This window comes from Pagrus major, chromosome 20 (assembly GCF_040436345.1).
Source record: "Pagrus major chromosome 20, Pma_NU_1.0".
Classification (NCBI taxonomy): Eukaryota; Metazoa; Chordata; class Actinopteri; order Spariformes; family Sparidae; genus Pagrus; species Pagrus major.
In genome coordinates, this window is record NC_133234.1 from 18,389,785 (window position 1) to 18,404,594 (window position 14,810).

The 14,810-nt window shown below is 39.4% G+C and overlaps 1 protein-coding gene across 2 annotated transcripts in view; it reads right to left on the reverse strand.

The window, feature by feature from the left end:
• Positions 1-4,827: 4,827 nt before the first annotated feature.
• Positions 4,828-14,810, reverse strand: part of LOC141015588 (paired box protein Pax-2a-like) — a 35,006-nt gene continuing 25,023 nt past the window's right edge. For both annotated transcript variants that reach the window (XM_073489718.1, XM_073489717.1), the window contains exons 8-11: positions 10,431-10,436; positions 9,053-9,154; positions 6,556-6,642; positions 4,828-4,904 (exon numbers count right to left, since the gene is read on the reverse strand). In XM_073489718.1, the coding sequence (XP_073345819.1) occupies positions 4,828-4,904; positions 6,556-6,642; positions 9,053-9,154; positions 10,431-10,436 (272 nt within the window). The remainder of the gene's footprint in view (positions 4,905-6,555; positions 6,643-9,052; positions 9,155-10,430; positions 10,437-14,810) is intronic.

Consider the following 14,810-nt stretch of genomic DNA (forward strand, 5'->3'; position numbering starts at 1 on the left):
ACACAATTTTATCTGTAAGCTTACACTTAAATCTAATCAATCTGAGACAACTAATATCATTCTTGTGCTTTCACTGTCGATTTTTTATCACAAACTGAACGTTTCATGAGCAAAAACAGTGACAGGTGCTGATAAGAGCCAATCAGATCACCCCACCGCTCTCACATATACACTGTAAATAATATATATATTTATATTCCAGAGGATGCTGTTGTCATCTGGCATGCTGCAGTCAATTTGTGCGTGATTGACAGATACATCCAGGTTCACAGTTTATTGGTTTCGGAGGAGAGAGCCAGATATGCCAATTTAGACAGGAAAGTGACAAAAAAGTTTCCATCTAAATAGAATAATTCTGCTTCTGGGAATTCTCAGCTGGGGAGAGGGAAAAGAGTCAAGCTCCCTTTATTTTATTTTTTTTTCAACCCCCTCCTCCTTTAACAAGGGCTGTGAATGACAAACATATACGACAGTTAGGGGCTGACAGAACATCAGCTTTTGATGCTTCACAGGGGAGCTATGAAATAAACAACAGGCAGAGAAATTGAATTACAAAGCAAAAAAGGGGGTCTCTCCTCGTGGACCCGGAGGCATCAGAGTGCACCAAAAGAACAGCTCAGCACAGAATGTTTTAGAGGAGCTTATTTTCTCTTTTTACAATGTTGAAATTTGGAGCAAAGTGTGCGATAAAGGGGATAGAAATGGACTATTCTACCTTATAAACCTCTAATATTTTAATTCAATATTATATCACTGCTATCCATGCAGAAAGAGAGAGTAAAACTCACTCTTTTGCCATTAAAACAAGATTAAAGAATGAATGTCTGAATTAAAAAGCTGAAAAGCTCAACAACTGTATTCCCATTCTGTCTGACATCGTTTTTCAAATGTACACGCAGCTTTTATCATGCGCTCCCCGCACGCAGCCCCCCAAATCCTTTGCAAATCGCGGCGCGCTAATCAGGACAGTGTCCACTTGTTGTAAATCAATAATGATATAACTAAGTCATACAAGGCGGCGGTTGGCGGAGGGATTACGGAGCGAAGAAAGAGTGAAAATAAGCTCTAAGAGGGATTTCATGCATAAATCTCTCCCTGCAACTTAGCACAAATTGAATTCAGGCACACTGCTAGAAAAATTAATTCAGCTTTACAAAGCGAGGAGAGGTTAAACACTTTATGTGCTGCTCAGTGATCCAAATCATGGAGAAAACATTTAGAGGCATTCTCACTGTAGCCTCCCCCCCTGTGCACCATGTGATCTTTATACCTGAAAAGTAAATACATTTATCATCTCAAAAGAGTTTCATGAGCTACCAGAGTTCATTGTGTTTTCAGGCTAAATTTGTAGACATAAATTGTGCACTTAACACCTGTTATTTGGCGTTTGTAAGCAGCATATAAACATGTAACAAATTCTTTACACACTATAGTTGCAAGCTGTACGTGTGTTGAGTGTTATGCTGAACAAATGGGCCGATCTGGGTCAAACTTGTGGAAGTTCTGCTCTTATTTTGATTCAGCAATCCCTTTGATTTGACTCCTATCTTGGAGAACTGATCTCAGATGCATGGGCTCGGCCTATTTTCAGCTATTTTAGTGGGTGTGATGAGAGCCTCCACAATCGTTTTGAGGTGCTGGAAAACAGCTAAAGCTCCAGATTTGAAAGATCAGGCACATGCAGTGGTAGAGATTGAATCTTATACTGTGTTCAATGGATTTAAAGGTGGTTTGAAGGATGGGAACATCCTTCTGTGATCTTTTTTCGACCTATATATTCAAGAGAAAAGTCTTCTGTTACTTCATGCTGTTGTGGACTGGTCTCTTTATTCTGTAGGCCTATGATGCTATTTATTTAGCATATATCTTATTTCCTACATCACACCCTGAAATGAGGTTTTCTCCCATCAGGCATCTCTAACAGGTGAATAAACAGTTAAAATATCAAATGTATTTCTTAATAAGTACTGACACCCTAAAAGCAACTGAGCAAACTATATCTGTAACAGTTTACACACCTGTTACAGATGCTCAGGTTTTATTTATTGACTAATACATTTATAAACAATTAAAACTGTCCTTGTGTTTGCTCACAGCTACATTATAGTGTATTTCACAGTGGTGGAAGAAGTATTCAGATCCGTTACTTAAGTAAATGAAGTGATATCACACAATTTAAAGTACTTATATACTGTTTTCTGAGGAAACTAGGGTAGGAGGTGTAACAAAGGACACCAAGGACTAGCTGTCATGTTTTTAAAAAAAGATTCATTTAGTTATATTATTGAATTATTATTATTAATGATGCTTTTTTCAGTAAGCAGCATTTTAATGTTGTAGTTTTTCAGCATCAATCCCATTTAAGCTATTTTATATACTCTGTAACAGTTTAACAGTTTAATATAATAATATATATGTACTTTTATTTAACATGTTTATCTATGAAGTAACTTATATTTCCCTGAAATTTCGAGAAGTCGAAGTAGGAATACTCATGTAAAGTACAAATACCTGTACAAATGAACTCAATTACCTTCAACTGTTTTTTTCTTCAAGTGTTTGTATACTCGAGGATTAAATAGTGTTCCCCTGAACTCAACTCAATACCACTGTAATCAAGCTTATCATGCATTTCAAGGGCTTAAATTTGGAAAAAAAGGACTTTAAGCTTAAAGTATTTGTGTCCAAGTTGGAGCCACAAATAAGGGTTTTTATAAGGAAGCTAAGAAACAAAGATTTTAAATTTAAAATGATGAGAACAGCAGCAGAAGACAACACAATTTTTGGCATTTTTCCCTAATAAATCGCTAGAATGATACATTAATTATCAGAGATTTTGTCGATTTACCTTCTCGTCTATTGACTAATCGTTTCCGCTCTGCTCCGGACACTCAGAAACACCATGCAGCCCGTTTTTTTTTTTTTTTTTTGCGTAAAAGATTTCAGACACTTTTATTATCGTACAAGTGAGACCAGCATAATGAAAGTGATAATACCCATGAACATGAAAGACATTTTTTCTTACTGTATTTACAGAGAAGTGTCTTCACATCACACACAAAAAATCCTTCTACAAAATGAACAATTTTGTAAATAACATAACAATTAAATAAACTCCACCTACCTTTAGGTTTACAGCTGAATATGCATATGATGACCATCTCTGCACTGCATAGAATTTATACATATACTTTTCCTCATGAACAACGTGGGTTTTTCCTAATAATAACAATAATAATAATAATAATAATAATAATACTGCTCTCATGATGCATATAGGCGGCCTGTAAATAAACAATTAACAAGAACTAAGTCTTTGGCAAATGCAAATACATTCACTTGACAGATGAAGAAACCATCATTCCAGCTTGATTCAAAGAAATAACTGGGCCTGAAACATGTGAGGGAGCTGAAGTTAGGAGGGAACATGTTTAAGGCATTTAGCTGAAATCGTCGCCCTGCTTTTTGACGTTAATTGGGAGTCGCCAGAATCGCCCAATCAGGAGCGACTCCGGACGCCTCTGGCATCAGACTAGACAAATGATGATACTGGTTTGACTTGGGATGGCTGTTATATCCTTTTTCTGTGGTTGAATGCCAAAGACTTAATCAACTTAAATAGAAATGTAAGCTGTGAGAACATAGTAGTGCACGTCAAGGCAGTGACAAGATGGGCCTTGAATTACAGGGAAAGAACCGTCAAACTGTAAGTGCCTTTTCAGACTGAGACTTATTAGATTTACAGTCGAGTTTCATGAAATAAAGCAAATATGCATCATCATTTTTCTGCATAATAACGCTCCAGTGTTGCAAACCTCCAAAAATAGTGCAAAATTAACACACACACAAAAAAAAAAACACAGACAGGTTCTGCCTGATGACCTCTTGTATCCTGACAAATAAGAAATAGTAAAACACTAGCCAAGCAGTCTGCAGTTTAGTTGTTTACGAATTATAAAAATGAAATAAAAAAATCATTTTAAGAATATATTTACTAGTTTCTTGAAATCTTGCAAATAGTGGGCCATGGTGATATATTGTCATGGCTCCCTCTATTTTTCAAACGGATGTTTCTTTATTTATTTCATTTTCATTTTTACATCTTGATTGTGTATCACAGAGAACATGTCCTAATCTTCTCATGGCATCAAAAGCGATCGATTTTTCTCATGCTGGATGTTTGGTCGGTGACTGTTCAGATGGATAAAAAACAAAAACAAAAAAAAAAAAACAACAACAACATTAGCCTGCCACAGCCTGCGTGTGCTGCTGCTAATCTCCTCTGATCTCACTGCGCTGCCATCTGAATCGGGAGGGAGACGAATGGAAAAAGGAAAAAAGGGCTGCTGCTACATTTTAAGCTCCGGACAGCGTCCCTGCTGAGAGCCGTCAAGAAAAGGAATGTACAGTATTGATCCGTGATGGGATGAAACCGTGACACTGCTACAAGGGGAAAATAAATTCTGATATTGTTTTCAGTCTTTTTCTCTTTTTTCTTTTTTTTTTTTGTTTAAACCACTGCAATTAGCCACAGTTTTCATCGTGTGTGTGTGTGTGTGTGTAGCGTCTTCCAGTGTCTCTGGTGATGTCTTGTAGATATATATTTTTTTTTTTTGGCTTTAAGTGTCCAAAAAAAAAAAAAAAAAGCTGCGAGGAGAGAGAGAGGAGAGAAGTCGTCCGGAATCCCCCCAAAAAACGTTTCTCATTGTGTGAGCCGGGAACATTTTATGCGCAGTTGCTCAGTGTCCAGTGGACCATGCCGCTCACACCGGGGCAATATGGAGGCTAAGGCCATGGTCCTGCAGGTTGATTTGGTTTCCATGGTAACTAGTGACGGTCATAGGCAGTGGCAGCAGTGGGAGGGGCGGAGCCTCTCGATGCGGCACTATAATAATAAGGGGAACCTGAAAGTTAACAGAAGAACGAACCATTTGAAACAACAACAAAGCAACGTTAACTGTTTAATTGTTAAGCTTTTGTTTAACACATTACTCCATGCTGTAAATCTTTCTCGCTTAAAATGTTTTCAGGTAATTGTCCATTGCTGTCCCACCCGCTTTATCACTGTTGCAGGAACGGCCCATTGTTCCGACGCCCCATTATTCTGAAACCCAAATAGTCCGTAAAATGTCTCAGTGGACCGAAACCCAATTTGTCCGACAGCCTGTCATCCCGAAAACAAAAGCCCATTTCTTCGAAGGCCTGCTGATCCGAAAAACACACTCTCACTGGAGTTTTTTTATGCCCTTACTTTCTTAGCGCCTTGTTAGGGTAAGGGTATGTTTTTTGGTTTAAGGCCAGGAAGATAGCCTGTGAAGGGCTCTGCGCAATGACCTTTTGTTTTCGGGCTTTCGGTCAAATTAGACATTTTACGGACCAGTGGGGTTTCCAAATAACGTGCCGTTGGAACAATGACATGCACCGTTATTGCTACGCCTCTCAATCTTTCCGTTAGCCTCTGCGCCCAAATTTTTAATATGTTTTTTAAAACTGTAGGTCCTTGATTACAGACAAAAGCAGGTTTCTCATTTCGAGCAATTTTACAGGTTAAAATGACAACTTTCCCTGGCGGATTTTGTCAGCAGTAGCTAGCTAGCGAATTAAGCTAACGTTATGACTTAGCTGAAAATGTCATCAAGTGTTTTGAAAGTTTCCAGCTTAGTCGTTGTCATAATCTTGCAACGGGGTGTTAGATATGAGGAGTACATGCTACTGTGCGAAAAGAGACTTAAGCTAGGATACTTGTCCAGGGCAAAATGTTAGCATGTTAGCCTTGTCACGTTTGATAAAGAGATTTTGTTGTAATATAAGCCTGTTTGGGTGCTTAGCTAACACACTTATTTGTATTTAAGCCTCTGTTTTAAGCTTATTAGCTAATTAAGCTAACAACAGTTCCATGACTTAGCTGAAAATGCTAACTGTAGCCGAGGTTTTAATGTTTCCAGCTGACTCATTGTTATAATCTACTAAAGGAGACTACTTGTTAGCATGTTAGCTGTTATCCTCACCCGTTGAGGAGAATAAAGAAATAGCCAAATATTAGCAAAAAGTATGATAAGAAAAATAAAAATATTGTTCCAATATAAACGTAATTGTCTTAGATAACATTGTTTGTATTTTCAAACAGTATGTTTTTAACATTTCGAGAGAAAATTCTTTCAGGATGACAAGTAGGCTTACAGATGTGTTAGGAGGCTAACTGTTCACGAAAACCCCCAAATCAAATAAAGAGACAGAGCTGCTAACATTAGCCTCAACCCTGATAGCATTCAAGAGCAGCTTTCACACTGCGAGTCATAACAAGTCTCCCTCTATCTCCTATTTGGTAACCTTTAACCCCATATAATGCGCCCCTGACCTTAAAAGTAAAGCTTAGTTACTGCTGTAAATAGTAAGCTAATTAGCCGGCGCATGCTAACGATTGCAGCTCAGGATAGAGCAGATAAACGGTTGCTGAGGCTACAGTTTTACATTTGGCCCATTCAGGGGGAGGGTTTTTCTTTTTGCTAACGGTCCATTAATCGTCTCTCATCCCGTTTCTCACTCTCTACTCACTTAGTAATGCTGGGTTGCTGAATCGCCAGGCTTCATTGTAGGTTGTGTACTGTGGATGACTGTAGGGGTTCCCCGAAAACTCGCTCCCTGCAAAACAAAACAACAAATCAATTAGCATTTCAATGCGTCAAACCATTAGCCCTTCACATGCAGTCATTTCTCGTCATTCAAAACAGGATGCAATTTGAGGGGGAAAATGATAGTCATCGTTGTGCGACCAGTCAAGCAAGTAATTTATTTCTTTTTCATTTCACTTAAGTTATGCAACACTGAACAATACAGGATGTGACACTGAAGGCAGCTTTCCCTGTCCCATTTATGGATATCTACCCATTCTTCTTCCTCCAGTATATTCCAAACCGGCCTAATAAATACAGAGTGGTAATAAACTGTTTCATGCATACATTTTTGATATGCTGCAATAAATCCTGCAGCCTTTCTTGGGGGAATTTTTAACATCTCCAATCTGAACCCCCTCCGGTTTGAGCTCTCTGGTGTTTGGTATGACAGGATTTCATTGCTGGGGAAGTAACTTGGAGCATGTCAGTGAGCACTGCTGTTGGTTCAACACGTTTCTTTCCTTTACGAGACAATAAAGGCCAGATTTTATATGAAGCTGGTGAGAAATGGCTTTGCTTTAACAGTGTTTTGCGCCTGTCACTAAATCTTAGTGGTTGTGTATAGGATGAATGGGTTGTAACACAAAACCACAAGCCATGGGATTAAGGCCGTCATCTTTTGCTTTGTGCCACATAAGAACAAATGGAAAGTAAAAGTGTGTTTGACTTGACGTTTTTCCACCAACATGATTTAACAGTTTTATTAGTCAAAATCCAAAAAGTAAATCTGGACTGCGCTGCCAGTGGGTGCTACTGCATCTCCCCCCCACCTTTTACTGGTAGCTGTTAAATGGACTTTTGCAGAAATATGTCAAAAGGGGGAAAAGTCTCTATATTTTTTCAAATAGCTTTTCATAACAGAAGCAGGTAGAGAAACTATAGCAAGCACGCAACGAGCACCTGTCTGCCGTTCGCCAAGTTTATTCAGATTGAAAGGCTAATCTTATTAATCATTTTAATAAAAGGGAATGTTCACATCAAAATACAAATAGTTACAGAGCATCATGGGATACACGTGGCGGATTTATAATTCAAATAACCGTAGTAGTTAATGGGAAAATGGCAAAGATGATTGAAATGGCTTTAGCTTGGGGTCATTTCACCCAAATCATTAAAATCTGGAAAAATAAAACTAACATTTTAAGAAATCCTTTAAACCCCTGTTCCTTACTCCATGACCTAATTTCCAAGTTCACATAGTTACAAAGCACCAGGGGATAAACATGGCGGAAATGTAGCTGAAAATAGCTGAAATTATTACATTTTATGTATTTTAAGGGGTCAGATCATTAAAAAAAAACATTTTCAGTGCTTTGAACAGCACTAACAAAATTAAATTCTCCTTCACTGTACTGATGTGGCAGGAAAATAAGAGATTTGGGTATTAAAATCTGGAAACTTTCTGCACTGCAAGGTGAAACTAAGGTAAGAAGGTAAGAAGAAATATGTATCGTTGTCATTTTTGCTAACTGACCCTTGAAGAAATCCTTTAAATTCCTTGTTCCCTTGGCTTGCTCCGTGACATAATTTTCAAGCTTCAATGAAACATGTCCTTTTTAAGATTAGCCGCTAACAAACAGACAGAAATAAATGGGTCATTTACTATAACCTTCTTGGCTGAGGTGATAACGAACACGTCATGGCAGCCCTTCATAAAGGCGAACAGAGGCACAGCCAGAGCCTGTGATGGGTTGTGTGATTGGTAAATGATATGCTAACACAGGACACACTCCACTGCTTCCCCCATCCATGTGGTTTAATCACATTAAAGCAAAATGCCGGCTGTGTTTTGGTGAAAACCTGTGCGGCGATGCTGGAGCTGAAGAAGCGTATAAAGCCAGCACCGACACTGCATCCCTGCTCTGTTTCTGGCAGTGAAACACAAGCCTGACCTCCTCAGAGAGACAGCGATTTGAATATTTACCGGGCTCCCATGCCTCTGCCTTTTGACCCTTAACTGTTTGCTGTGAACCTGAACTGCAGGTTAAGTAGAGGAGGGGAAAGGGATATGCTCTGGAGCTCAGAGGCTGGGGAGGGCTGTTTATCGACGCCCCGGTGCGAACGGCCACGCGGGGAGATAATGAGCCAATAAGGCGAGAGGGGTAAAGCAGGAAGGAAGGGAGAGCGACTGTCCTCTCCCCTGTCTCTGATCACTTATTCGGCCTGTCTAATCCAATCATACGCACGGAGCTAATATAAGGAAGTGTGCGCCTCTTACTCTGCAGGTCAATATTTATCGCCTCTCTGCGTAATTTGGCTCTTAACTCTCTTCCCTCTGCTTCTATAGCTTCTACACCTGTTTGTTCTGAGGGCAACGCCACCTGTTAGGCAGACCGTAATGACAATATGAGGCAGCGATGTCGTCGTCTCTCACTCACCAGGAACCATTCCAGCGAGCGTGGAGGTCGGGTAGCTGCCCTGGCCTGTGGGGGGAACGTGAGGGGGGTACCCAGGTAAGGTTGTGTTTGCCATATCTCGACCTGGAGAGACAAAATGAAACAAAACCAAAAAACACATCGTCAGTGGACCAGTTGTAGTTCGTGACACGTGGAGAAACAACAGTTTTGTCTCTTTTACTGATTCAGAACTGAACTATCGTTAGCTACTGTTGCAAAGTCAATCCAACACGAGTCCTTTCCAAGAAATCCACAGTCCAGCAGCATCAAACAACTTAAACAAGTCATCTACAGGCTTGTGTAGGCAACCAAGAGAGATGGAGAAGGTCTTTTCACGTGAAGTTACAATCTGTTCACATATGGCCAATAAAAAAAGTGATTAATTCATGTAAATTACTACAAATTGTCAATTATTAAGTATGATGTGGTGGAAGAAGTATTCAGATCCTATGGCAAAATGTAATACAGCATTGCAAAAATTCAATATTATTAGTAGTAGGTCCTGCAATCCATTAAGTATATATGAAGAGTACTCATCATGCATTCAGACTGTTAGTATTCAGAGTATTATTAGCTATACTGACCCACTGGGATATTACTACTAGAATCCAACTGATGCCAATACTGACATTATTCCGATATCGATATATGTGCAGATATGTGCACAATTTTTTGCAGTGATCCCTAAAATGTGGTTATGAAAAACTTGACAAAGATTAGAAATGGCGGCAGAATTTTTTAACAGTATACATACAAAAAAGAAACAGTAAATGTCACTGGGAATTTAATAATTAGAAATCACCTAAGTATTTTTTTTCCCCTCATTATAACCTTTTTTTCTTTCTAAATCTGTACATGTGTCATTATTTACTGATTTTATATTTAAAGGTGCAATATGTAAGAATTGGTTGTTACACTCCAAACATGTAGGGGGCAGCATATCACCTGAGTTATACTGCTAATAGCTGTATTCTCTTTATTATACATCTATGACTGTATTCACCGTTAGCAAGTTAGCTCAGTTGCAGCTAGCCGGAACAGGGCTCATATTGCACCAATAATACTTAAATATAAGTATATAACTACTAAAAAGTGAAGTATCATGTTTCCTTTTGAAATTTAGTGGAAATTAGGAATAAAGTCACAAAAAAAACACGGATATTCTCAAATAAAGAACCTCAAAACTGTACTTGTGCGCAGTTACTGCGGTTATATAGCGCAGCCACTTCACCACTTTTGAGAGACACAATTATGTTACTATGCACATGATGACTCATCACCACCGCAGCAGCACACAGTTAGCACAACAACTCGCTGTAGTTTAGGTCAAACATTTCAAAGACCGTGTTGTCATCTAAACCTGTTACTAAACACCAGAAACCACCAGTCCGCCTCTCTAACAAGTGGACTAAAAACAATGTAACAGCAGCTGCTCTGAAAAACCGCTCACATAAATATGTCTCCTCATTACGCAGTTCACACCAAATATGGCAGCCTTTACTGAATCCCATAAGGCTCCTCTCTTTCCCTCTGAAGTCCGAGCACACTGGCCCCTCTGCGGAGCGTCATCCGTCCGGCTGCAGATATTCAGCTCTGTAATTGAGAGTGACGGTTGGGTCGTCCTCACAAGCCACGGGGACGTTTGGACAACGGCATGTAACCCCAATCTGCGCAGGGGCCGGGGCAGGAGAGGCCCCTGTTATGTTGTCATCTGTGAGGGCCACTTGGACTCAAAGGGAAAATCATCTCCCACTGGAGCTTTAATGAGGAAGCAGTGGATGAAACCACTAAAACACCACAAAACAACTGTTGTCCAAGGACACAGAGCAACTCCCAACTACAGGAGGGGAAATATTTCATTAAAATGATCTAAAATAAAGTGAATTCGACGCCTGGTGGAGCTTTTGTTTGTCAGACTCGTTTCTGAATACTTTTTGCGTCTTTGAACATCATTACATATGGTCAGTGCTTTTAAATATATCATTCCTAGACTGTTTAGTTTTGTAAAATCACCTGTTTATTCAACCTAATTCGATTTTGGCTACATTCTTTCGTCTTAGTCTGTTTATGTTGTTTGTATCTGGCCGGATCTCTCTCGAAAAAGAAGATTTGTATTAAATTAAACTTATATCTGGTCAAATAAAGGGAAATTAAGATATAACATCCAGCGAAAAACACAGTTTTTTGGGTTTGGTAGGCGTTACCACACCTAACTACCTCTGTCTAAAATGTTTGTGACACCTATGTGATATGCAAAGAAAAATATTAGAGAATAGAACAAAATAATCCACAAAATGCTTCAAATACGTTCTGCTTCAAACTGATAATACGTGTCGACTGCAACACTTAACCTCCCAAAGAACAAAACACATTTATCTGTCCGAATATCAAAAATGGAATCTGCTAATGAGAGCATAAACCACGGGCAAATTTAGATATTGACATAAAAAATCTAATTCCTACATGTGCAATATCATGAGCAATGTATTTGTTTAATTGAGGGTTGAGCGTATGAGCCCTCTGGGTATTGAAGTACCTGCTACTACAGGCTGGCAGGCAGACTGGCTGCAGGGGGGAGGGCCACGGGGGCCGGGGAGTGAAACGGCTGGTGAATCTGGTGGCAGGCCTGGAGGTCCACAGGACTCAGGCCTGCCAGAAGGAGGAGGAGGAGGAGGAGGAGGAGGAGGAGGAAGCGGGGGAAAAGGAGTCACGGAGGCCATGTATGGCTTTTTCTTAATGTAGGGAGATGATAGATGGATGAAGGCCTTGTTTTTTTGTAAATGCAGGGGAGATTCATAAAGATGCAATACAAGAGAGACAGATGTGACCTTCTATATATGCTACCTACATAGATTATACATGGACACAGACATGAAGGTAAAAACATCACAGGGAATATCAACTGCCAAGTGGGTAAATCTTTCCGTTTGTTGGTTGGTTGGTTTGTCAACAGGTTTACACAAAAACTACTGAACGGATTTCCACGAAACTTGGATGTAGGATGGGTCCAAGCCCAGAATAGACCCCATCAACTTTTGGTGCTGATCTGGATAACGAGATGGATCCAGGAATTTTTTCTCACGTCCTTTAACATTGCGAGAAAGTACGTTTTTCTACATTAATTTCTCTGAGAATAATGCATTGATCTTGATGAGTACAATTAGATGCAGAGCCTAGATCTGTCGAGTTCGATATCTGATTGGGCTTGATTGAATTAAAGGGGACTGTTGGGCCTTGGCGGAGGTATGCGCTCTATCGCGTGCCATGCTAGTTGCACAATAAAATCATCGACAAAAACATCCAAAAGTACTGAACGAGACACTTCTGGCAGTGTCTGATTTTGTGGGAAATCAATTAAATGCATTAATTCAGCTACACTACCAGATTTCCAACATTTCTAATGAAATATTGTACTTTAACTCTGATTAAACTACTAAGAAGTGCTTCAAATTAGCTCCAGCCTGACCTGCTGCGTCATTAAAATGCATATTACATTTAAAAGCATGTATTATATACTCTATATTAACATATACTGCTCTAAAAGAGGCCATTCTGTGTAATGGATTCATCCAAATACCTCGACTACTATGAATTCAGACATGTTTTCACTTCTCTATCCAGAAATGTGCCTGTATCATAATAAAAATACTACAGTGTGTAGTAAAAAACACATACGAAAAAGAAAGAACTTCTCCATTTGAGATTATTGTACGATAAAGAAACGATTCAGCCTCATGTTGAACAGCTGCTCTCTATTATCTGCAGGTCTCGGCTCTGATGGCTGTATTGTACGAGGCCTGGTGAGATGTGTCTTTTGGTTAAAGCGCTGCAGACTTGAGGGCTGCCGAGTTAAAGAGCTTTACAGAGAAGAGTGAGGTCATGCCGGACCTTTCATTTATAATAAGAATTAGTTAGCCACAAGCCAGTGCACATAAGTCAAAGGGAGCCGTGGGAGTACTGTAGGTGGGGGGTCCGGCAGGGGTGAGGCCATTGTGTGTGTGAGTGTGTGTGTGTGTGAGTGTGTATTGTCTAACTGTCTCAGCAAACACACTGACCCAATCTTTTCTTCATTATTATTGCAGCAGCTACAGCAGTCGTACATGTTTAATAAAAGTAAATACTCTTATCTCTTCATTACCCCGCTTCGGAGAGATGAAATACATAATGAGCTCAGGATCTCTGCCGTTACCTTACAAGGGAAACATCTAGTTTAATTTCTTCCTCCAAGATACGGCAAAACTAGGAATACTGGGAAGAACAAATAACGCTTATTCATCTACTTTTCCTCTTCAAATACTGATTCGGATTCGATTCCAGTGCTGATTTTTTGTTTGTTTTACTGGGGGACACGCTCATACACCAAACTCCATTCATGTTTTTGCTATTTTTAATGAAATTGTTCTAGAAGGTTTATAAAATTGCATCAACATCAGTGAATGACTGAGAAGCTGTATTTAACTCGAAGTGGGTCGATACTGATCAATATTAGCCCTGATACCGGTCCAGGGTATTGGGTCAGGGCATCAATACTTTCAACTTAACCTTCATTGGGGGCTTTTACCTTCATTCTAACCTTAAATAGCAACAATAAAACACATGTTTTTTTTGCTTAATTTTTGGAATAGACTAGTGGAAATCATCATGTCTTTTCGTAAAAACAAAAGATGTTATTTTAATATGCAAACATACAGAAGCAAACTACTTTTCCTCTTCCAAATAGTGGTTCTGATTCAGATTGGCTGATTGATCGAATAGCAGTGCTGTTTTTTTGAGGCGCATCATTTCTTCACCATAAATGGACACTCTCATACACCGAAGCCCATTTGTGCCAATTTTAAGAATGATTTCAACTTCAATTCTCATGATAACCTTGAACATCAACAATAAAACACATTTTGGTGTTTTTTTTTTCTTTTCTGCTTACATTTTTGGAGCAGACGAGTGAAAATCGTGTATATTCGTATTCTATTAGTCCAAATATACTAATGCAAAAGATCAGAGATGTGGAGAATACATTTTCTATACGCAGTAATAACTGTGAACACCAGTCTCTCACCATCAGCAGCTTCTTTTCATCACTTGTTGACTCTGATAATAATAACCTCAGCCTCCCTTGAATCCTGTTTTTGTATATTCCAGGATACAGTTGGCAGTGACTGCCAGCAGCTCTGTGACTGTTGCTTTATGTCCGCTTTAAAGCCCTCTTTCAAAGAGGCGCCAGTTCGGAGAACTCTCTGTACAGCAATGATAGCCTCATTAGCTGCTTCCTAGCCTTTGTTGTTTTTTACAACAGAGATGTGTGTCCAGATTCTCATTAAAAGATGGGCTTCTTTATATTGTCTGCTTCCTCTGACAGTCCCCTTAGATTGAACGCCAGCAAATCAAGCTATTTATTTTCCTCTGGCCTCCTTTTTTTCCCCCTTCCCTGCGAAAATCAATTCAAAGATTTTTTGGTTTGCTGTTACAAAAGCCTGTTGATTTCCGTCTTAATTTGAGAAGTGGCTTGAAATGGTGGCTGCTGAGCTGGGAATACAGTATTTCCTGCTTTTTAAAGTGCCTTGAAATATCTGATTTTCACACACAGGATCGTTCGAGTGGTGGGCTTTTTGCAGGTACGACTAAAAGGTACAAACTGACAACAAATGTCACCATTAAGTGACTGAAAACATCACACAGTTTAAACTGATTATACCTGTAGAAGATTCTCTGGTTTTATCTCGAATCCACAACAACGTGACAG